The sequence below is a fragment of the Aquarana catesbeiana genome, linkage group LG01 (assembly GCF_042186555.1).
Source record: "Aquarana catesbeiana isolate 2022-GZ linkage group LG01, ASM4218655v1, whole genome shotgun sequence".
NCBI classification, from domain to species: domain Eukaryota; kingdom Metazoa; phylum Chordata; class Amphibia; order Anura; family Ranidae; genus Aquarana; species Aquarana catesbeiana.
This window is the reverse complement of record NC_133324.1, coordinates 626,688,033-626,710,669: the sequence shown is the minus strand read 5'-3', so window position 1 is coordinate 626,710,669 and position 22,637 is coordinate 626,688,033. Positions and strand designations below refer to the sequence as shown.

The 22,637-nt window shown below is 39.4% G+C and overlaps 1 protein-coding gene across 1 annotated transcript; it reads left to right on the top strand.

Moving 5' to 3' along the window:
- On the top strand, positions 1–20,927 carry ODAM (odontogenic, ameloblast associated). The gene is made up of 10 exons (XM_073600775.1): positions 1–134; positions 7,887–7,952; positions 8,044–8,085; positions 8,166–8,201; positions 10,808–11,005; positions 14,772–14,819; positions 15,645–15,728; positions 18,536–18,676; positions 19,737–19,769; positions 20,745–20,927. The coding sequence occupies exons 2-9, from the start codon at positions 7,899–7,901 to the stop codon at positions 19,764–19,766; spliced, it is 633 nt and encodes a 210-aa protein (XP_073456876.1). The 5' UTR covers positions 1–134; positions 7,887–7,898; the 3' UTR covers positions 19,767–19,769; positions 20,745–20,927.
- Positions 20,928–22,637: the final 1,710 nt, after the last annotated feature.

Here is a 22,637-nt window from a genome sequence, read left to right as displayed (position 1 = left end):
ATTGGTCCACTGGAGTCTGGTACTGAGGTTTAAAAGAAGCGGGGTCTATCAAATCTAAATAACGTAGAGGATTTTCTCTGTCACCAGGATCACTGCAGGATAAGGTACACCCCTGCCATACATTTGGATGCAAGGTAAGGTTCTGCATCTTGATTCGGCTTGTATGTTTTTACATTTGTAAAATAATCTTAAAGTAGACGTAATCCTTAAAGCAGTGTTAAACCCAAAACAAAAATGTCATATATTGCATCTTGTCAGTTGCACTCACAGCTTTACTCCCTACCCAAAGATTTTCCAGCTCGGAGGCCAACTATTTAAGCAGGAGCAGACTCATAGTTACTGACACTGAGATGGCGCAGTTAATACTTTACACATGCAAAAGTAGCTGCCACCGCATATTTTAACTGAAACACACACTGTTCAAAGCATCTGCTGTAGCAAATGGTAGACTTTATATGAGACTTGCTGCCTGCCCAGGCAAGAATGTATAGAATAGAAAATATATTAGCCCTTCCAGAGGAAAAGATTCTTTAATCTCTGGAAAGATACAGTATTTAGAGATTCTGCTAGCAATTTTTAAATACTATTTTAATGGAAGAAAAGAAAACAGTGCAAGAAAATCAGGGGACACTCTGTGGAATTCTGATGACAAATGTCCATACGGACACTTGGTCCTAAACGCAGCTGGGCTCTCTGCCCACACACAGCACAGCAACTAAGTATTTTTAAAGCTGAGTGGGCAGAGACTGATTGGAATCCAGACACTAGTTCCCTCAACAGATCTATTCCTATTATATACATACTGAAGGTAATAATTTTTAAATTTAGTGCAGTAATAGCACTACTTTGCAAAAGTGGCACTACTAAGAACTACCTGAATCTGCTGCAGGTGTTGGCAAAGCAACCAAAATAAGTGGCATAGTAACATAGTTGGTAAGGCTGAATAAAGACAACAGTCCATTCAGTTCAACCTGTGTAGGTGTGTGTGTAGAAAAGTCATTTCCCATATCCACTTAGATTGTTTATTCAAGAGTCTTTTAAAACTTTCCATACTTCCTGCCGCCAGCACCGATTGTGGAAGAGAGTTCCACATCCTTACCGCCCTGACAGTGAAAAACTCGCTATGCAGCTTAAGGTTAAATCACTTCTTTTCCAGTCTCATCGTGTGGTCTTGTGTCCTCTTACACTCCCTGGGACTTAAAAGTTTCATACTTATGCTGGGACCCCTATTGAGATATTTGTACATAGCAATCATGTCTCCTCTCAAGCGTCTCTTCTCCAGGGCGAATAAATGTAGCGCTTGTAGTCGTTCCTCATAATTGAGGTCCTCCAGTCCCAAGTGATTTAGTTGTGCTTCTCTGGACTTTCTCCAGCTCCAGCACATCCCTTCTCAGGATTGGTGACCAGAAATGGACGGAATACTCCAGATGCGGCCGAACCCGAGTTTTATAAAGTGGCAGAATAATTGTTTTATCCCTGGAGTAAATTCCCTTTTTAATGCATGCTAATATTCTGCTGGCTTTGGAAGCTGCAGCTTGACACTGCATGCCATTCTAGGACCCCTAGATCCTTCACCATCCTGGAAGCCCTTAGAGCTCCTCCCCCTAAAAAGTAACTTACGTTTATATTTTTACCCCCCAAGTGTATTACCTTACCCTTACCAGTATTAAACTTAATTTGCCATGTAGTAGCCCACTCCATTAATTTATTCATTTTCTCTTCTAAAGTTTCTATATCCCGCTGTGTTGTTATTGACGTGCATATTTTTGTGTCGTCAGTAAACACTGGGATCTAGCTATTTATCCCATCCTCTATATCATTTATAAATAAATTAAACAGAATTGGTCCCAGGACAGAGCCCTGGGGTACCCCACTAACCACTCTGGATTATTCTGAGTATATGTTATTTATCACAACCCTTTGGACATACCCCCGTAGCTAGTATTCTATCCAGCTTGTATATTAAGCATTTGTGGGGGACTGTTTCAAATGCTTTTGCAAAATCCAGATACACCACATCCACCGGTCTACCTTTGTCCAGATGGCAGCTCATTTCTTTGTAGAATGTTAATAGGTTGGTTTAGCAAGAGCGACCTTTCGTAAACCCATGCTGATTACTGCTAATTATACTATTTTCACCAGCAAATTCCTTGTACTGTAGATAATGTGGGCTTTCCGGCAATCAGCTGGTACCAATTCTGTCAGTAAGCTGTCCATGAAGATTCAGCCATCCAGTCCCGGTGATTTATTTATGTTAAGCTTCTCTAGTCCTTTCCGGATTCCAGCCTCTGTTAGCCACAAGGGTAGATCCTGTGGCGTGTTACTAACAATGATGTCGTGGTCGGTATACCCCTCCTTTTCCTGTGTGAAGACTTAGGAGACTAAAGCATTTAGCGTAGTTGCCTTCTCCTTGTCATCTGTAACCTCCTTCCCTTCCTCGTCCTTTATGGGGCCTATGTGTTTCATCCTTGCCTTTTTACTATTAATATATTTTTAAAAATTCTTGGGATTATTTTTACTCTCCTCTGCTATGTGCCTCTCATAGTGTTTTTTAGTCATTCAGATTGCATTCTTACACTTCACATTGCATTTCTTGTATTGTTTGAATGCTGACGATGACCTCTTTGCTTTGTCCTTTTTAAAAGGCCATTTTTTTTGTCCTTCATAAGACATTTTAGGCTTTGGTTCAGCCACCCAGGTTTAACCTTTGTTCTTCTATATTTATTACCCCTTGGAATGCACTCAGGGATACATTTATTTAATATATTCCTAAAGCATTCCCATTTTTCCTCTGTGTTCAATGTTTCAAGGATTTGGTCCCACTTAATATCCTTCAGCATTGAGCGCAGTTTAGAAAAGTTTGCTCTTTTGAAATTTTGTGTTCTAGTTCTCCCTTCGTGCCTCCCTTTCCTATGATTTATGCGGAATGTAATAATCTTGTGGTTGCTAGTTCCCAAGTTGTCGCATATTTCCACATCTGCAATAAGATCTGTATCATTTTTAATTAAAAGATTAAGCAATGCGTTACTCCTAGTTGATGAATCCACCAATTAGGACATGAAGCTGTCCTGTAGAACATTGAGGAAATAGCGGGCCTTTAATGAGTGGGCTGTCCCCTCTGCCCAGTTAATGTCGGGATAGTTGAAGTCCACCATTATGATGACATTTCCCTGTCTTGCTGCCATTTCTAATTGTGAAGGGAGATCCAACTCAACTTCTTCCCTCAGGTTAGGGGGCTTGTAACATACCCCCACTAGTAATTTCCCACTTACTTCCACACTTTGGAGTTCTATCCATATGGACTCCACCTCCCCTTTGCCCCATCACTGATGTCATTCCGCTCTTCTACCCTTAAATCATTCCCGATGGCAGAAAACTGTTGCTAGGACTTTACCGAATCCCCTCCCCCTGAACGTGTACATAAAAGATATTACAAAAATAGATAATAGCACCAGCAAAATAAAAATCAAAAAATCACTGCTCATTTAAAAATGACGTTTATCACAATTTTTTTTTTTATTGATACATGTCCCCCAGGGCAGGACCCGGACCCCTATAACCATTGTATGCCCAATTACTTACATATAAGCCTTTAAAATGGGCACTTTTGATTTTTGACGTTCAGGTCCCATTGACTTTAATAGGGTTCGCTATTCGGGTCCAAACTTTCGCAGTGTTCGAAAGTTCTGGTGCGAACCCAACAGGGGTATGTTCGGCCCATCGCTATTCATGTATAGTTAAGTTAAGCAGTTAAAGCATTACTTTACTTTTTCAGTAAATAAAAAGTAATCAGTATTAGGAAGAGCAGCATGTACTACTAAGTTATTGAGATCTTTGTTACTGTAAAAAAAAAAAAAAAAAAAAAGTTTTTTTAGTACTGGGATTGCCTGATTGCAGCCATCTTACAAATCCCCTGGACCACCCTAATGCTACAGCAAGGGCATTAACCTCCAACTAAAGCAAGTCTGACTAGGAAATAAAGACAAATACACAATAAAAATGAATGTCTGAAGCACATTTGGATTAGTGTAAATAGTCCAAAAAGTTATTAAAACTTGCAGAAAGAAAAAGGCTGTACAGAATAACAGATTATTTTGTCCAATATGTGAACTGCACCAGTCAAATGCCTCATACATTATTATACAACCAGCCTCAAAAATACATTTTCTGTTGGTATAAATTAAAGGAGGAGTACAGTCAAAGCTTGTTTGGCTGTACTTCTCCTGTGGGTCACAGGAGTACAGCTCATTCTCATTCTGCTCATTCTGCACTCCTATGACCCGTTTTCAGCAGACAGCGAGCTGAAGCCAGCTGTCGCCTACAGTCACACAGCCGGTTCAGGCTCGGACAAGATTGCGACAATGAAATTGGGATCTGTCCACATGCCTGGACAGGCCCCGGCTCAGCCTCTCACCGAGCTGCTAAGAGACTGAGCTGGCCTCCCTGAACCTCCACAGCCCAGCGTTCCAGCGAGCATGGGGGGGGGTCAGTCAGCAGCTTTCTGCTCAGGGAGCTGTGAGAACTGAGGGATCGTTGGTGTCCGATTGCTCGATTCTCAGTGTTAGAGGCGTCAGGGGACAGATGCAGCTTCGGAACAATGCTGCATCCACTTTGGTAAGTATAATTCTTAAAAAGAAAATAAAACAAAAAACATACATCTCTTTTAAAGACAGATAACCTGAAGAATGGGCGTGTCCCCGAAACATGTAGTGTCTCCAGTCGACAATATGTGACTTTCTTTGCTCCCTTAGCATCAGCAGTTCCTAATTGGTCCCAGCAGCAGGTTTTGCCCATACTCTTCGGATTCCTTTGGCTGACTTCCGCCTGGCTGTGACATCACTTCCATGCTTCGTACACAGTGCGAGCAGACACTGTATACTGGCCCCAACAGTTCCTGTGCCTGCAGTTTGGTTCCCCCCTCATTGGACCCCTGGCCTTACAGTCCTGGCGGGCCCTCACCAGCGGTGCTCTTGTGTTCTTTGTCAAATGGCTTTGTGCTGGGTTCCCCTAAGCCCCTGTGTCATCCATGGGGCTCCAGCCTCCAGGTACTGTCAGTTTTTTAATCCAAGTCTCTGCATGACCATCAATTGACTGCTGTATGCCTTGGTGAACATTTTATTATTTTTTTAACAATAATAAAAAGTTTTTATTTTGCCTCTGAGGGTCCTATTTATGTCTGCTGATCAGCGCTGTTCACCCCTTTGATGATATCTTCTGTCCTCATTTGTCTACGAGTTTTGGACAGCAGCGGTCACAGCTACATTTAATTTTTCTTTTTGACTTTTCACTTGGCCTCTGGTCTGTGCGCCTGGATTTTTGTTTTTAATCTCATTTAAAGCCCAACTCCAGCCAACTAGTTTTGGATAAAGCGGGGCAAGGTTGCCAATGTTAAATCTCTATTGATGTCCACATTTGGGAGATATCTCCTTCAGTAAAATTATTGTGAACCCTTTTTTTTTAAAACAAAATCAAAGAGAGGATTATACTTACCTGCACAGTGCAGTGGTATTGAACAGAGTGGCACTTAACCTCCTCTTCTGAAGTGCCCCTTTGCACTCTCTTCTCCTCCTCTCTTGCGTGTGCCCCATAGCAAGCCGCCTGCTATGTGGGCACAAATGCAGACATGCTCCTGAGCTGGACTGTGTGCAAGCCATACACACACACAGCACGGGATCCACTCACTCCTCACAGGATTTCACTGACACCAGCAAGAGCCAATGGCTCCTACTGCTGCCTACGTCTCCTGTGTTTAGGAAGGCGAGAGCAGTGGTAAAACGTTTTTTACCTTAACCCCTTCTCGACCAGCCACTGTCATTTTACGGCGGCAGGTCGGCACGATCCCACGAACCGTCGTAGCTATACGTTGGCTCGCGGGATCGGGATAGCAGGCGCGCGCATGCGCCCGCTGCACTGTGGGAGTGCCGATGGCCGTGGCCGATGGTCGCGATGACCGCTGAACACGAGCGATCACGAGCACGAGAGGCAGAACAGGGAAGTGTGTGTGTAAACACACAAATCCCTGTTCTGTTCTGAAAGGAGTGACAGATCGTGTGTTCCTATTAGCTAGGAACCAGGATCTGTCACTTCCTCTAGTCAGTCCCCTCCCCCTTCAGTTAGAAACACGTAGCAGGAAACACAGTTAACCCCTTGATCGCCCCCTAGTGTTAACCCCTCCCGTGCCAGTGACATTTTTACAGTAATCAGTGCATTTTTATAGCACTGATCGCTGTATAAATGCCAATGGTCCCAAAAATGTGTCTAAAGTGTCCGATGTGTCCGCCATAATATTGCAGTCCCAATAAAAATCGCAGATCACCGCCATTACTAGTAAAAAAATAAAATAATAAAAATGCTATAAATCTATCCCCTATTTTGTAGACGCTATAACTTTTGCACAAACCAATCAATATACGCTTATTGCGATTTTTTTTACCAAAAATATGTAGAAGAATACATATCGACCTAAACTGAGAAAAAATTTGCTTTTCTTAAAAAAAATGGGGATATTTATTATAGCAAAAAGTACAAAATATTGTGTTTTTTTCAAAATTGTGGCTCGTTTTTTGTTTATAGCGCATAAAATACAAAACGCAGAGACGATCAAATACCACCAAAATAAAGCTCTATTTGTGGGAAAAAAAGGATGTCAATTTTGTTTGGGTGTAGCATCGCACGATGTGCGCAATTGTCAGTTAAAGCGACGCAGTGCCGAATCGCAAAAAATGGCACAATCATTCAGCAGCCAAATCTTCCGGGGCTGGTTAATGCAAGGAATGCATTAGGGTTAAAAAAAATAGTACTGCTCTAATAATTGTTTTAGAAAAGGAAGCAAGAGGAAATCTTGCCAGAGGGGACATAACCAGCAATAAACATTTTTTCTTGGAAAGTGATGAAGGGATAAAATATCAGTTAATTGTTTATTGTTGTCTGTGACCCTAATAAATCTTTTCAACAGGGACACTTAACAGCAAAAAAAAAATCCTCACGGGGGTTCTAAGCCTTTCCGGCTCTATATAAAGTTGAAAAAATGTTTTTTTTGGAGTTGGGATTGAATACAGAAAAAGGCACAGTTTTGTGCTGATAGACTATCATTGTCTTTGTTGACCCTGCTGTTGTTTTACTCTTTTCAGTGGCAGCTGGTGCTCAATATTTTTTTAGGGGGGGGCACAAACTAAAAACACCCGCCCCCCCCCCCGTCGCGCGCAGGAGACGGACGGCAGCTAATAGGGGCTTCCTGATTGGCCAGGAGGAGAATGAGGAAGACATTAGCCTCTTCCACTAATCACGTGTTTCCAAAAAAAAAAAACCCATTGGAATCCATGCGTCCGCTGCCCTGCATGTAGGGGGCCAGACGCATGGATGTCGGGGTGGAGCCCCTGCGCCCTGCATTACGGGCTGCCACTGATCTTATCATATCCATGGTTATCAGAACATACAGTACAAGTTAACTGGAATGTAATGTATTTGTAATGTGATGAATATAAAACTGAAAAAAGTATTACATGAAAAATGATCAAAGACTAACGCCCCCTATAAAAGAAATCTCTGTTTAGATGTATGGCTTGCACACTAAATACCACACTGGGTATTACCAGAGCTCAGAGACTCCATTGGTAATATACTCCCTCTAGAATATTTGGCCAAGTACAGATTTGACTAGCTACAAAACCAAACATTGGCGTCAAATACACCATACATTCTCCATATTGTAAAATAAACAAATGTGGAATCCAGTTGTGAAGCTGTGCCATTTGCATAAATGAATAAATGGAAATGTTATGGACATCTGCATGTACAACTGACTCATTTTAGAGTTGAAGCAGCAGCTCCAGTACTTAGGGAATGTAGTTTTGCATATTAACACAATGATATTTTCTATTTTTAAGCTGAACTTGAAAATGAAGGTATTTGCCATACTTGCTCATATTTTTGGCCCATCACTTGCTCTTCCAGTAAGTATATATTTATTTTGTAGTTTCTCTCTTTCTCTCTCTCTTTCTCTCTATATGTATATTCATTTTTTTATTTATTTTTATTATTTAGCTAGTTGCACATCATCTTCTGCTTGGGAGTAACAGCAATGAGGTATGAAACATTATATCCTTGATTTAATTTTACATATGGAAAGATTGGTGAGTTTACTTTTTTTTACTTTTTATTACTAGGTTCTGCTGGGAGTAGTTAATCCAAACATTCCTCAGGTAATACAAACCAAGGGCAACAAAACTCCTAATATTGTTTTAGGAATGACAACCCTCTTCCTTTTTACAAGTGTATATGTTTGATGGGGACCTCTTTGCTTCTGCCTAAAAACGTGTTAAAGGAAGCTATGAGACCATTTTTATCAAGGATATTAATAATAAAATGTCCCTAGACAATTCATTGAACTCACATTAAAAAAATGTTCCAAAAAAGTTTTAAGACACAAAGGGCATACTACTTAGTATTTAATATATATATAATATTTAACTTTTTATAAACTACGAATAAGCAAGAATGTAGTCATCATTATAATGCTACAAGACACTGGGGAGACCTGTGCCATCAATTGTTATTACAAGTACTTGTATAGCACCATTAATTTATACAGCACTTTACACATACAGTATGTATATATATATTCACATCAGTCCCTGCCCTCAAGGAGCTTATAATCTAAGATCCCTAACTCACATTCATATATATACTAGGGACAATTAACTTACCAGTATTATCTTTGGAATGTGGGAGGAAACCTACACAGGCACAAGGAGAAGATGCAAACTCCAGGCAGGTAGTACCGTGGTTGGGATTCGAACCAACAACTCTAGTGCTGCTTGACGGCAGTGCTAACAACTTAGCCACTGTGCTTTAACTTTTATTATTATTATTATTACAGTAATGTATTTTAGTCAACTGCTGCACATTTAAAACTACATTAGCAACACGACAGAGCAAAAATAGTGGGGTTAGAAATGTCACAGGAAATTCTGTAATCCAAGAAAACTGCAGTCTGCAGAAAGGCAGACTGGTGATGCTGTATATATAAAGCAAGCAATGTCTTCTTATAAATAGCTCAATTTAGATTCAATGTGCATGGCAAAGTGGGTAGGAAAAGGAACCATCATTATATATTCCAGGAGAAGCATGCTGAGCATAATTTATATGGCCTGCATACTGTATAGCTGAAGATTCTATTACAAAATCAGGAAAACGTCTTGCAGAGCTATATTAACTGATATACAGTATTATGAGCTGATAAATGTCTTACATAGAAATGCAAATTAAATTATATGGAGAAGAGCACTTCCTTTTTATGGTACTTCTTTAAGTGTAAAAATAAACCCTAACAATGAACTTTGAAATGGATCCTTTTGGTTTGTTAACTATACCATTGGAAGTGTTTTGATATATCTGTTCAATAAACTTGTTGATCTTGTCAGCAATGACTACCTGTGCTCTGTCCTCTGCTGCACTGTTATCCGTTAATTGTTCTCTGCTTTTTCTGTGGACAACAATGCACCTCCACCTATGTTATGGAGAAGTGGAGATGGGAAGGGGTTCTGTTGCTCTTTAACGCTCCTATGGTGACAATGCTCCTTATCCATAGATACAGTGCAGTAAGTGTTGTCACCCTAGGACAGGAATTATTTTACTGTCAGGATCACTGAGTAAATTAAAAGAAAGAAAAAATGTTTGCAGCCACCACATTCAATTACTGTAAGCCGCAATGTATTAAAAATTCTTTGTTGGGCTTAGCTATGTTTTAAGTTTTATATAGATATTTGATTCAGGCAGCAAAGGCTGTAGCTAAATAGAACTATTAGATGTTGGGTGCTATTATAGTTGATTAAGCTATCTTATTTGTAACTAATGTAATGGAAAAACAATCTGCTTAGCAATAGAAAGGAGGTCTTTAATTTTGAATGCAGAAGCCATCTTGAAATATACAGTAAGTGCACTTTCCCCTCCCTACCCCCAGCATTTTTCTACTAGAGTAAAGCTGACCATACATTATACAATTTTCTTATTAAATTTCCTTTAGATTTACCGTCAACTATGTAGTACAAGGGCCTGCCTGATTACATACAAATTGAAAGTGTTTAGGTTTGAACTCATATTATATGGTTTTGGTAAATCTAAGGAAAAAGTGTACAATAAAATTATATGATGTAAAGCCTAGTACACACTACTAGTTTTTTTCCGTTCAACCCAGCAGGGCTGAACGAAAAAAACCTGACAGCTCAGGAGGAGCCACCGTACTAACTATGCAATGTTAGTACAGCGATCTCCCCTGCTGTGCTATAGTGTTCTGATAGGGTGATGACCCCCCGCCAGAACACTCCGGTCAGCGCTCTCAGCCAGTGGCTGAAAACACTGATCGGCAGACCCTTTTCCTTCGACAGAAGTGGGCAGAACACACGGCTTGTGTTGGACCGGCTGCAGTACACATGGCCGAATGTCTGCCACAGATTTGGCCCGTGTGTACTAGGCTTAAGACAATCAAAAATAATGTTCCCAATTAATCTGCTCCTCAAAGCAACTGCTCAAACTCTGTTCGGTCCTCTATCTTATCACATGTACGGCCCAAACTGCATTCACTTCAATGAAAATCCCATTCACAGGTGGTCAAGCTGTTGATAGGTTGGGTAAATGTAACTTGTGTTATAGCCAATATCCCTCGAAAAAAGAAAATATTAAAAGTCTATAATCACACAGGAAAGCAAGGTGTTAATAAAATAGCTTGAGATTGAGTTCTCCCAAAATGATACACAATATAGTATGAATCTACTTACTTAATCTACATAGCATTATCTATCTTGTACAGGGAGGTGCCATGAATGTTCTGTTTCCTGGGATATACCAGCCACAGTTACAGCAAAAAATTGCAGGATTACCTCAGATTCCTTTTGGTACACGTACTGGCTTAGCAGCACAACTGCCAAATCAGGTGGTTGTCCCAAATGTAGGGACACAATCCCAACTACTAGATCCAACATCACAAAATCAGCAGAAACCAAACCAAGTAAGTACAGTTTTATACATTATAGTATATAACTGGTGTAATATTCAAAACGATATATTACTTAATCATCATACCTGATCAAAATGCTATATTAAATGGTTAAAGTGAATTTGACATAGGAGAAGTATGAGGACTGACACTGTTGGCTTCCATCTAAAAAATTTTACATGCTTTAATATTGTATATACAGTGTACTATAGTTTCGGTTCCGAATACAGGTAAAACACCCTAGGAGGTAGGCACCACATCCCTGAACATAATTATAAGTCACAAAAGGGATAAAGGGATTTTTACGGTGCAAGCAAACAAAACATGGAAAATGTAAAAGATACAAAATTTTAATTCAAACATTTAAAAAACATACAATTTGTACAAAATTCATGAAATTTCAATATTGATAAAATCACGGTGGTCAAGTGGGATATGAGTGTACATATAGTTTGGGAGATGATATAGTTGCATACTAGCCCGACATGTTTCGCAGTGTCGCTTTTTCAAGGGATATGCAAACTGAAGGTGATATCATCCAACACTCTTATTGATTCTAAAAAATAGAAAATTACAAAATAGTATTCATTGGGGTATACACAGAAAGACAAAATTACACAATAATTTAACACAGACTGGCGCAGTGTCTTCTCTGAGACAGCACTTATAGGGTGCTTACCCCTGTAATGACCCAAAGCCCCGTTACTCCCCGAATACACCAACCAAAACCGGGACAGCGATGTCAGGTAACGGTGACAAAAAATAAAACAAAATATGAATAATAAATTGCATGGGTCACTATACAGATTCACAGGAAGGGCTTATAGCTCAAGCTCTCATTCAAACCTGGGAAATCAGTGGCCCTAAGGGTGTAGATCCAGCGGGCCTCAAGCTGGAGCAGCGTATGATCGACGCTGCCCCCTCTTTCGTCCAGCGGGATATGCTCCAAAGCCAGGAATTTAATGGTATATGGATTGAAATTATGACATATGCCAACATGCCTAGCAATGGCAGTGTTCATTTGTTTTTTAAGGATAGGTTTTATGTGTTCCCTAATCCGTTTGAAAAATGGTCGCTTTGTCTTGCCAACGCAGAAGCCGCCACAGACACATTGAGCCAAGTAGATTATGCCTGGAGTTTGGCAAGTCGCTTCAAATTTAATTGAATGCCACTTCCCATTGGGAAGCATAAAACGAGATTTATTATCTACAAAGTTGCAGATATCACATTTTCCACATGGTGAAATTCCAATGTTGGTTGAATTGGTGACAAAGGAGGCTTCATTGAAATGATTGTGAATTAGGCGATCCTTTAATGACGGAACTCGTCTAAACGTTATCTCTGGGAATGAATTTATATATTTCCTGGCTATTGGGTCAGCTGATAGAAGGGGCCAGAATCTAGTTAGAATTCTTTTAATCTCGCTATGTTGATTGGAGTAGCGAGTGATTAGTCTGACTGTATCTACTTTTTTCGGGGTTTTTTTTTTAAATATTAGGGAGTCTCTGTTTTGGAGCTTAACTCGATTGTATGCCCTCTTGAGGCATGAATGGCTATAACCCCGAGAGAGTAATCTACTATATAGATCCTTTGCAGCAACCTGAAAGTCTGAATCTTTACTGCAGTTGCGTTTGAGTCGCAAATATTGACTATAGGGGATACTCCTCAATAGCGAGTCTGGGTGTGAGCTGTCCGCATGGAGAATTGTATTACCAGCTGAGGGTTTTCTATACAGTGACGAATCCAATTTTCCATTAGCATCAATGGAAATAGTTAAATCAAGAAAGTTAATTGCAGTTTTATTGTATTCCATGGTAAATCTGAGATTGAAATCATTGATGGAGATCAATCTCAGAAAATCATTCAACTCTGCCTCAGAGCCAGACCAGAAGATCAACACGTCGTCTATATACCTATACCATGAGATGACCCTTTCCATAAGATGGGCCAGGTCGTCTCTGGAAAATACATCCTTCTCCCACCCCCCCCAGGTACAGGTTGGCATACGATGGGGCACACCTGGTCCCCATCGCAACCCCCTGCACCTGGAGGTAGTGGGAGGAGTTGAACATGAAGACATTATGTCTTAGGATGTAGTCAAGGAATTCCAAAACAAATTCATTGTACTTCTCAAAGGAGGGACCTCTTTCAATCAGATGATTTCTTACTACCTTAATGCCCTTCGTGTGAGGGATGGTATTATACAGACTTTCGATATCGAGTGCTACCAGCCATGTACCTGGTGGAAGTGAAATGCCTTCAATGGTTCTTAATGAATCAATAGTGTCTTTGATATAGGAAGAGAGGGAGGTGACATGGGGATGTAAGTAACTATGCACTAAACTGCTTGCATTTTCCGTAAGGCATGAACACCCTGATATTATGGGGCGTCCAGGAGGCTCCAAGATTGATTTGTGTACCTTAGGTAAGGCATAAAAAGTGGGGATCCGTGGATCCCTTACATTTAAATAATTCCAGGTGTTCTTATCTATAATACCTTTGTGGTATGCTTTAAAGATGATATTGTAATATTTTGTATTAAAGTTTTGTATTAGTGTTTTCGAGATAGGTCGGTACCAATCCCGATTGGATAGAATCTTATTGCACATACTGACATATTGTGATACCTCCATAATAACCAAGTTACCGCCCTTGTCCGCGGGCTTAATTACTAGTTTCTGATTGGATTCAAGGGACTTAATGGCTGCTTTCTGTTCGGCATTCAGATTTGAGGATCCAAAGGACCGAAAGTTGGATTCTTCAATGGCCTGGGAGGTTTGTCTAACAAACGCCCAGATATTGGGATTGGTGTTTAAGAGAGGGAAATCCCTAGACTTAGGTTTGAAGGACTGTGGGGGGGGGAGGACACACCAGCAACCGACAAATCCGGTGGATAAAAACATCCGGAGATGTCGTCGTCGGTGTGTCCCTCCTCCCATAATGCCAACAAGTCCTCAAACGCTTGCTGTTCCTCCATACTCTTATGAATGTTCGAGATCTTGTCATCAGAGCAAGTTTCTCGTGAAGGTTTGTCAAAGATAACTTTATATAGGAGTCTGCGGGCAAATAGATGAAGATCTTTAATGAGATGAAATTTATCTACTTGAAAATCAGGGCAAAAGGTTAGACCTAATTTGAGAACCTGTTCTTCTTGTCTAGTTAAAGCATGGGAGGAAAGATTGATAATAGATAATCCTTGCTCATTCAATATTGGGTCCGAAATAAGTGGGGCTGGGTCAGAATCCTGGCTTATGCTGTCTCTTCGTCCTTCCCTAAAAAAATAGGTGCTACCTTCATATCAGCTGGTACTGGTGTACCTAAGGGAGAAATAATTGCATTGGCATTGCTTACCTTAGTGACCGTGCCCAAGTGAAGGGGAGAGGCAGTGACCGCAGTAGAAGGTGCCGTCGAAACGATCGTGTGAGTGGCCATAGAATATTACAATTGTATGTTTGTAGTCACAAACCCCGAATAAGCACACTGTGTATAAGGCCACTGCGACCACTGTAACGTATCACAGTGAATCGCAAGGCAGCATGCATTCTCTAAACACACCAGATCACACCATTATGCGCAACATTACAGCATTCTGTGTGGTATGGATGAGCCCTAACTTTTAAACAACTTAAAAATATATAACTTCATATGTTAATTGCTTACATTTTCATCTCAGGTACCAAATTCCATTTTATTTTTTTGTTTTATTCTTCAGGGTTTCTTTTAATTCAAAGAAAGTGTAACTCAACATATTTTTAGGATTATCCTTTTGTATTTGTAGGTGATGTCATATGTGGTGTCCTATGGAATGCCCCAAAAACAAGGACAGGTATTGCCTAGGAGACTATAATGTTCTGACTGGCTGCTGATTACCTTTGTGTATGTAGCTATTGTGCCGTTTTGGTGCTTTTTTGCCCCTTGCTTCTCAAGTACATGAAAAAAGATATACTCACCCTCTTCATGCCTCAGCATTGCCCTCCATGAGTCCTCCTCCACAGTTCATTGCCATCATTCAGCCCATTCCTGTAGGCCAAAGGCATTAAGAACCCACTCACTGGTGGTATCTGAACTCACCAGCAAATGCTGCAGAAAAGAGTGTCACATGATTGCATAGCTCCACCAGATACAATAAGTTTGTATGTACATGAACCAACAAGGGGATATCTTTACGCTTCTTTTTTAACCACTTTTTAAAACCTGTTCTTTACTAAGTATAATATAGCTCAAGTAGAAACTTACACAGATAGTTGAATAACTCAGAGAGACTCCTCCTCCTTCTATCTTCCATCTCTTTTCAGAGGGGCTGTGCAGAATTTCAATCAGAGAAGAAGTCTAAAAGCAACCAACGTTTGTAGTGCTCTCTGTTCAGAAAACCCATCTCCTGTCTCATTATTGTACCACAGATTAAATATTATTTGAAAAAATATGTTATTTAAAAAAAAAAAAACGTGAAAACAGATATCAGTTTAAAAAAACTTACAAATGGAGTTGATTCGAAACCATTATAATTTCCTTTTAATAAATAAGAACGTAATAAATTAAATTCATTGCATACAAACATGGTAGTTTAAGTCCACTATCCTTTGCTTATTAAACAAAGCAAAAAGTAGGTTCAAGTTTAATCATATGATTTTTTTTTTTTTTACTGTTATAGATGCCAGTCTTCTCCTTGTATCCAGCACAACCACCTGTGCCAGCTTTACCAAAGCAGATTGGGAACCAACCCACCATGGAAGAGGTCATATACAGTAACTGCCAGATGGTTATCATTTGTAATGCATACAGTTCACCTTTTCCAGAAAATAGCATATGCAGTCATGGGGCCCCAGTAGGTATTAAAGGTCTGTGGAGCTTTGTAAAATGTTTATTCGTTTTATTGTTTTACCTGTAGGCTATTTGGGTCCCTTCAGAAACCTGGCTAAAAAAACTCCTAGTTGATAACCCCCATTGCCAGGACTCGAAAACCATTGGTTTTTCCCTCATACAATGCTGGGAATGAGCATGTACCGTTTTTCATGGCAACAAGTCAGGATGTGGGGGTTGCTAATTAGGAGTTATTTAGCCAGGATTTTGAGGGGACACCAATGGCCTACAGGTTAAACAATAACAATATTCTATTCTTTTTTTTGGAAAAGGTGAACTTTGCATTTACAGTATACCCAAAATGCAAACTATTTAGAGACAGTTTCAAATCCTTTAAGTTTATGGTTTTTTTTTTGTTTGCTTCACTTCCTATCCCAGAAGTACAGCAGGAAGTGAGAGAAAATCTCTCAAAACTGAGGGTACATCACCTGTTAGACAGTTGTCAGCGGAGCTGGGGTCCCCACTGGATTATTTCCTCCTTATTATTGCTCTGATGACAGCTAAAATTTTGGATATCCTAGCACTCTGTGTCCCAGTTACAATGGTCATCAGAACAAACAGACAGGTGAAATGTCTCAGTGGGGGCACAGACAGCAATAAAAGCCTGACAGGGCCTCCAACCCTTTCCTACTCTAAAACTTAATAAAAGAGGACATGTTACATAGAAATAGTTATGAACGCTATATAAAAAGCTGAAAAGAAACACCCCAAGTATTAACAGTACAGAAAGCGTTTATGAAGAAACGAATAAGTGCAGAGATATTGTCAAACTTTTTTTATGGAATGCACCTATTAGTTAGTATTAGTTAGTATGGAATATTACTTCTACTCAGAAGACTCATTCTCTCTTCAGCCTATACTCAAAGTATTAAGCATAGTATAGTATACAGTACATCCATTAAAACGAATACTGGGTAGAGCAAAACATTTGTGTTTATATCAGTTTTGGCTGTTAGTGGAGCCTCACATTACATAATGTCTATGTAACCATCTACCCTCTTATATGGAGCCTCATAATACGTATTGTCTTTGTAACCATCTACCCTCTTATGTGGAGCCTCACAGTATGTGTTGTCTTTGTAACCATCTACCCTCTTATATGGAACCTAACAGTATGTGTTGTTTTTGTAACCATCTACCCTCTTATATGGAGCCTCACAGTATGTGTTGTCTTTGTAACCATCTACCCTCTTATATGGAGCCTCACAGCATCTGTTGCCTTTGTAACCATCTACCCTCTTATATGGAGCCTCACAGTATGTGTTGTCTTTGTAACCATCTACCCTCTTATATTGAGCCTCATAGCATCTGTTGCCTTTGTAACCATCTACCCTCTTATATGGAGCCTCACAGTATGTGTTGTCTTTGTAACCATCTACCCTCTTATATGGAGCCTCACAGCATCTGTTGCCTTTGTAACCATCTACCCTCTTATATGGAGCCTCACAGTATGTGTTGTCTTTGTAACCATCTACCCTCTTATATGGAGCCTCACAGCATGTGTTGCCTTTGTAACCATCTACCCTCTTATATGGAGCCTCACAGTACGTATTGTCTTTGTAACCATCTACCCTCTTATGTGGAGCCTCACAGTATGTGTCCTCCTTGTAACCATCTACCCTCTTATATGGAGCCTCACAGTACGTATTATCTTTGTAACCATCTATCCTCTTATGTGGAGCCTCAGAGTATGTGTTGTCTTTGTAACCATCTACCCTCTTATATGGAGCCTCACAGTACGTATTATCTTTGTAACCATCTACCCTCTTATGTGGAGCCTCACAGTATGTATTCTATTTGTAAACATCTACCCTCTTATATGGATCCTCATAGTATGTGTTGTCTTTGTAACCATCTACCCTCTTATATGGAGCCTCACAGTATGTGTTGTCTTTGTAAACATCTACCCTCTTTTGTGGAGCCTCACAGTATGTGTTGTCTTTGTAACCATCTACACTCTTATATGGTGCCTCACAGTACATATCGGGGGTTATTTATGAAAGGCAAATCCACTTTGCACTGCAAGTGTACTTGAAAGTGCACTTGGAAGTGCAGTCGCTCTAAATCTAAGGGGTAGATCTGAAATGAGTGGCAGCTCTGCTGATTTTATCATCCAATCGTGTGCAAACTAAAATGTTGTTTTTTATCTTCCTTGTATGCCCCCCTCGGATCTACAGCAACTTTACTTCCAAGTGCACTTTCAGTGCAAAGTGGATTTTCCTTTAGTAAATAACCCCCATTGTCTTTGCAACCATCTACCCTCATATATGGAGCCTCACTGTATGTATTGTCTTTGTAACCATCTACCCTCTTATATCTCTGAGCACTGTTTAATGTGAAGTGCTTATAGGATTACTTAGCACAAATCCACGTACCAGCTCCTAATGATCCTGAGGCATGATTACTACCTGTAACTTTTACAATTTTAGGACAGCTATACCTGTCCTATACAGTACGTCAAGAAGTGAACTGATTTTATAAAATATATGGTTCTTATAGTTAGGAGTGTATCATGTCCCTCAAAATAACCTATTGTGTTTACAACATCTGCATGTACACTCTTTTGATTTAGTATACAAAATAGTCTATTGATTTAGTATACAAAAATATAATTTTCACTCAAACCATTCTCCTTTCTGTGGTGCCCAAAAAATATATACTATTGCTTATCTTGACTTTTAGACCTTTGGATGTTTTGTGCCTCAAATTAATGGAGACGTGATTAGGCCTCCAGGCGGACTTCAGCTTGCAACAAAAAGCCCAGTAGATTATTTGGTTTTTGATCAAGATCCTACTACTGTGCCAGACTACAAGGAGAATAAGGTAAGATGGATCAAAGTGTGAAACTGACTCATTCAAGATAAACATTAGACATGTGCAATTCGTTTCGTTCTGAATTAGTTTTTTTAACAAATTTTGACAAATGTGTTAATTCAGAAATGTCCGAATTAACAAAAACCTGTTTAACAAACTTTTCCAAAAATTTGTGATTCGAAAAAAATCGAAAAATTCAGAATTTCACAAATGTTCGGAAATTTGGACATTCTAAAATAATTGGAAATTCAAAAAAAAAATCGAAGATTCTAAAAAAAAGAAAATTGAAAAATTCTAAAAAAAAAAAAAAAAAAATCAGAAATTCTAAAAAAATCGGAAATTCGAAAACTGGAAAATTTGAAAATCTGAAATAATAACTAACTAATAATAACTTAAGTATTACTAGCTATTAAATTATAGGTATTGGAATTTCCTTTCAAATTTGGCTGTTAGTGAATGTAACAAACACAAATTTATCTGAAATTACGAATTATCCGAAATAACGAATGTATTTAAACAAATAGACCGTAATGAAGTAACATTAATAATTTACAATAATAATAATAAAAACATTATTAATATTATTATTATTAATTTGTTCCATTCAAATTTGAAAGGAAATTCCAATACCTATAATAATCAGTAATAGTTAAGTTATTATTAGTTAGTTATTATTTCAGAATTTTCAGGTTTTTGGGGTTCTCGAATTTCCATTTTTTTTTTTGTGAATTTCCGATTTTTTTCAAATTTCCAAATTTCCGATTTTTAAAAAAAAAATTTTTTACATTTTTTTTTGAATTTACAAATTTTTTTCTAACTTTTTCTAATTTTATTCACATATTTCTAATTTACAAATTTACGCATTGCGATCATAACGAATGACCTGAAAAACGAAAGAAAAAAAAAAAAGAAAAACCAGATTGAAACAAAAACGAACACATTTTTTGGCAGTGTACATGTCTAATAAACATATAGAAGATATAGACTAACAATTTGAATTTTTTATATATAAAAAAAATAAAATAGCATTTAAAACAATTGTAAATAATTTCTATACTTACTTTCTTAGGTCACTCCAGAGGTTATGAAGACTCCATAAGTAGTACGTTTTTTTCTATGTATTGTTTGTATATATTTTTTATAGCTACTCACAAACAATGCTACAAGAGCCATGACTGTAAAATAAGACTTTGTTCACACCAGCCTGTATAATAAAATGCTGCGGGCTGGTGTCTGTTATGTCGGGGTGGTGTGATACGCTGTAACAGTGCATCACACTTTTTACTTTTTTGTTTTGTTTTTAACTTTATTGCAGTGTCATAAAATGACACTGTGCTGTGATGACATGGTACAGCGAGTTGCACTGTGTAAAAATGCAGCATATAACCATTTTTATGCAGTGCACTGCTCCTCACTGTAGTATTTTAGTGTGAACAGGACACATATAAAACAATAAGGGCTATTTACATTTTCTGGAAATAAAGTACCTGTAAAAGCAAAACAACCAAAAATATGTGTAGCACATCTCTGCATTCCATGTACATTTCTAGTTGTTTTATCTCTTTAAAGACTCTGCAAGTTAGGAAAAATATCTGCCAGAAATGCACTCCTGTTTCAGGCTGACAATGGACAGCATTTTTGTGGTCTGAGTTGTATCAGCCCTTCAAATTGTCTTTTGCTAAACTACTCAAACCACCCCCTTAACCCATTCTCAATAACAAAGACAATCTATAATCCAAGATAAGAACGGTAGCTTTTTATTTTAGTTTTTCTATTGCAAGGTAGGGAATTTTTAAAGGTCCTGAGATTCTTTATAATATAATGCCATTTGTACTTGCAATTTTAATACATTTACAGTTAAGAAGGAAATGCTTTGCAATGTTGATTCTTTATACTGTACTGCGTTTTGTCCAATTATTTTTCGATGGTTACCTGGTGTTTTTGGTGGTGGTTCTACATTTTATTAGTTGTATAAAAGCATAAATGTTATGGCTTAGTTAACAAAATGTATCTTTCAATGTGAACATCTTACTGCCAATAAATTGGTAATAGTTTACCGTTTTAATTTTTGTTGTAGGTGAGAAGACGGTTGCTGATCTGAAATAAAAATCGTGTCTATTGGTTGACCTTTCAAGCATGAAACATATATGAATGCATTCATGATCATTGAATTAACTTATATTATACCTTTCATACTGACAACATATATATTGATAATATTTTATAATAGTTCTTTTGAATTCTTTCCTGACCTTTCTTAGCCACCTATATGGCTGCATTGCCTTTTGACTAAAAGAAAATAAGTTTACCCATTCATGTTATCTTTATTGTGTATATAGCTTGAGTTAAGTGAACCAAACAGGGCAAGATTCAAACCAGACGAGGCAAATCTGTAGGTACTTGGCAGTGGCGGCTGGTGCTCAAAATTTTTGGGGTGCGCAAACAAACTAAAAAATTCAGAAAAAACCCCCATCAATTGCAGCCTCACTGTGCCCATGAAACGCAACCACTGTACCATCAATCGCAGCCACTGTGCCATCAAACGCAGCCACTGTGTCCATCAATTGCCGCCACTGTACCATCAAACCCAGCCACTGTGCCATCAAACGCAGCCACTGTGCCCAACAATTGCCGCAACCATACCATCAAATGCAGCCACTGTGCCATCAAACACAGCCACTGTGCCCATCAATTGCCGCGACTGTACCATAAAACACAGCCACTGTGCCATCAAACGCAGCCACTGTGCCCATCAATTACCACCACCATACCATCAAATGCAGCCACTGTGCCATCAAACACAGCCACTGTGCCATCAAACGCAGCCACTGTGCCTATCAATTGCCGCCACTGTACCATCAAACACAGCCACTGTGCTATCAAACGCAGCCACTGTGCCCATCAAAGGCAGCCACTGTGCCATATCAAATGCTCCCACTGTGCCATATCAAATACAGCTACTGTGCCCATCTTATGCAGCCACTGTGCCCCATCAAATGCAGCCACTGTGCCCATCATATACAGCCACTGTGACATCATATGCAGCCACTGCGCCCATCAAAAGCAGTCACTGTGCCCATCAAATTCAGCCTCACTGTGCCCATGAAATACAGAATCACTCTGCCCCATAAAATGCAGCCTCACTATGCCCATCAAATGCAGCCTCACTGTGTCTCATCAAATGCAGCCTCACTGTGCCCCATCAAATGCTCCCACTGTGCCCCATCAAACACAGCCACTGTGCAATATCAAATGCTTCCAGTGTGCCCCCTGTCGTCTGTACTTACCCTGTCTCAGTGGCGATGGGACAGCTCCTTGATGTTTTCTCCCATCCTCTCTTCCCATCCTCTGCTATGCTTGGACGCCTGATAGGTGTCCAATCACAGCACCAGTCGTTTCAGCCAATCAGGTGACAGGTAACAGATCCGAGCACCTGATTGGCGGAGAGGGGGTTTAGTGTTTGGAAAGCAAATATTCATTCGCTTTTCTAACACAGCTTTGTGAACCGTGAGCGCCCAGCATGGCGCTTGCAGGTCACCTTTTCTGATGCCTATTAGAGCCTATGGGCCGAATAGGGGCTGGGCGCCTGAATAGGGGGTAGCAGCAGTGGCCATAGATAGATTCAAGCAATGCATGAATCTATCTATTAGTGATAGAGGGGTGGTTGGAGTGAGGGGTCGGCGCCCGTGCGCCCTTATGGATGCACCGCCACTGGTACTTGGTTATATATGGTCCCATGTCAAATTGATCCCTCTCTGTACAGTAATGGATTGGTGCCCCAAGTGTTCTGCCCCTCAACGTGCTTGCTTTGATGATACTGGCTTGTTTGACTTTAAGTTTCTTTTTTGTAGGGTACTTAGACATATATAAAACAGGTTCTTCAGTTTGCAAGTTAATTTGCACATTGCATGGGAATATTTCCCTAGCTTAGTGAGTGTTGTGAAAACATATTTTAAAAAGAATACCCAAT